Source organism: Histomonas meleagridis (assembly GCF_020186115.1).
Source record: "Histomonas meleagridis strain 2922-C6/04-10x chromosome Unknown contig_51, whole genome shotgun sequence".
Taxonomy (NCBI): domain Eukaryota; phylum Parabasalia; order Tritrichomonadida; family Dientamoebidae; genus Histomonas; species Histomonas meleagridis.
In genome coordinates this window covers 10,362-13,392 of record NW_027150894.1, presented here as the reverse complement: position 1 = coordinate 13,392, position 3,031 = coordinate 10,362, and the positions used below count along the sequence as shown (strand labels likewise).

The 3,031-nt window shown below is 24.8% G+C and overlaps 1 protein-coding gene across 1 annotated transcript; it reads left to right on the top strand.

The window, feature by feature from the left end:
- Positions 1-2,045: 2,045 nt before the first annotated feature.
- GO595_006934 (uncharacterized protein) lies at positions 2,046-2,780 on the top strand (the record flags this gene model as incomplete). The annotated part of the gene is made up of 1 exon (XM_067920342.1): positions 2,046-2,780. The coding sequence occupies one exon, from the start codon at positions 2,046-2,048 to the stop codon at positions 2,778-2,780; it is 735 nt and encodes a 244-aa protein (XP_067772453.1).
- Positions 2,781-3,031: the final 251 nt, after the last annotated feature.

Below are 3,031 nucleotides of genomic sequence, written 5' to 3'. Positions count from 1 at the left end.
TTCATTGTCTTTTTTGTTCAACGTTAGATAATTATTTAATATGATTTGTAGATACTTTATGTAAAAAGTATTTTAAAAAATGATAATATAATTTTCAAGCCTAATTTTACACAAAAAATCTAAAGAAAATCATTAAATTTCTTAATATATAAAATCAAAAAATAATAAAAATTCAGATAAATCATTTATTCATTTCATCATTCAGCATTAATTTTATTCTCTTTTTCAAATCCAATAGGGATTTCTCCTCCATATTTTTGATTTAATAATTGAATTTTATGTTGAATTTCTTCTGGAATTTCTTGAAGAATTTCTTTGTTATATTTTATAATAATTTGAAGGAGTTGAAGTTGTTGAGGATTAATTTCTTGTTTTCGAATATTTTCTTGAAGAATTTCGATAGCTTTTGTTTTATTGATAATAGTTAATAATTCTTCTTTAGGAATTATTTGAAGTTGTTGAATTAATTGATGAATAATTGACCAATGAATATTTGTTTGTAAAATCATTTGAAGACATTCTTCATTTGAATGTTTAATATTTAATGATGAAAAAGATTTTATAGCTGAATTTAAATCTTTATTTAAATAAAATTCATTATCATATTTATGAATAATTTCTTGAATTTTCGTTGATTTTTCTTGAAGATTTTTAATTAATCGATAAATTTCTATTTTTGATATTTTATCTTTAAGAATTTTCGCTGATTCAATTAATTCTAAAAGAACATTTTCCGTAGTAAAACTTTCTTTAATTAATTCTTCTTCAAATCCTTTTAAAAAATATTTGACGAAGTGCATAAATTGATATAAAAAATATTAATATTAGAATTATTTAGATTACTTTTAATATGTCGTGAAATAATTGGAACAAATCGTTTAGGTAAATATTTAGTAAACTCTGTTTCTAATATAATAATAAATTCAACGACTGAGATTAAATTTAAATGATTGGTTAAATCTTCTATAATATTTGGAAAGAATTCTAAATATTTACCTGATGATTGTCGAAGAAGATGAACAAAAATTTTTTGAAAATGTCCAACACATATCGAATCCCATTCATCATCGTTCCCTAAAAAATTAGAACAAAATGTTTTAAATGATTTCGAATTAAGTAAAATTGTAGAATACGAACTTCCACCACAAACTAAAACTTCTGTAGATAAACGTGATAAATGTTCAAATTTCGTCTCTTTTTCATATTTAAGTGTCATAGACCATTCACATAATTCAGTAATGATATCTTCACGTGAAAAATATGATGTTAACTCTTGATGACCTGTTCGAAATTCTTGAAGCATAGTACCTTCTTCAAGAATTTCTCGAAGTCGTGTGTCTTCTTTTTGTAAAAGTTCCATAAGTGGATCTGTTGCAATTTCCATATCCCAAAACATTTTTTCCTTTTTTATTGTGGCGGTGGACGTTAATTTTCGGTTTATATTAAAGAAATTTCATTAAAAAGTTTCATATAAAGAAAAGATTATTAAGAAAATTTAAACATTAAAAAAAAAACAACTATTTATCTTGTATTATAAAACAAATAACTATGATTCCAAGAAAAAAAATATTAAAATTAACATTTAAAATTATGTTTAAAAAAATGTTTATTGACTAATTAAATGATGCGTAATTCCAAGCCTATGTTCATCATTAAGTTCTTTAAGAATAAATGTCATAACACTTGGTTGACTATTAATTAAGGTGTTAACAGTAATAATAATTTGTGTTTTATCAGAAAATGGTTGTGATTCATATTTAAGTGGTTGAGTTGTTTGAATGTTTCCAAGTGTTTTAAGTTTCGCAATAATTGACGGTGATGTTTGAATTAACTCTGAATTAAATTCTAAAATACTATCATCAGTATAAAATGGTTGAACTAAATTAACATCATCTTTAATTAATTTGAAATAATGTTCAACAAATTTTGTTGATATTTCTTGAAAGAAATCTTCCATCTTTTGACCAAGATGAAGACGTTTATTATAAACTTTTCAATTATATCTTGTCAGTTTTATTGCGTTTTTTGTATTTTAACGTATTGGTATGGAATTAGGTGATCTTCTTGCTTCAAATAGATATAAAAAATCTATATCAGAAATTGCCGATACTATAGACAACTCAGTACAAGAAGTCCCATTCGTTGAACCTCGATTATGCACATTTCTCGACGAATCGATTGCAAGAAAATTATTAGAAGAAGAAATCACCAAAAACGAAACATTAATGCAAGAAACGCAACAAATATATCAAGAAATAATTAAAGATGTGCTTTATACAGAATTAGAAATTATCCCACTTGGAAAACAAAAACGCGAAATGTGGTCATCTCTTGAAAATACAGTACTTTCTAAGCTCATCCAAAAATACGAAATACACGAAAGGGAGGAAGCTTCACTCATTGCAAAATATAGGGATGAAAACAAGCAATCTAAGCAAGTTCCATCTCTTCAATCATCTGTTTATGAAGTTGAATCGGCAAACAGACGTCTCAAGAAAGAAATCAAAACACTTAATCTTCAACTAAAGCGAACTGCAGCTGAACTTGAATCAGAAAAAAATTCTGGAAATGAAGAAGAAGAAGGATATGAGGAAATGGAGCAACAACTTGAAAGCATTCGACACATGGAGCAACAAATAATTGAAATTAACCAACAAATTGACAAAGGAAAAGTTCTTCATGGAAAATTAACACAGAAATGCGACATGTTGCAAGAAGAAATTCAAGAAATGATGAATGAACTTGTTTCTTTAAATTCAAAAAATACAAAACACAAATGAAGCGAGTGAATAGATAAAATATAGAATAAATGTATGAAATGTAATTAAATAATAAATTTTTATTTTTGTAAATTAAAATTTAAAAAAAATTTTGCTTTAAAATATATCATTTCTGTGTGTGATTTTTAATATAATTCTGATTTTAATTTTGAATTTTTTCATGAAAAAAAACTCAATAAAACTGACAAGATATAATTGAAAAGTTTATAATAAACGTCTTCATCTTGGTCAAAAGATGGAAGATTTCTTTC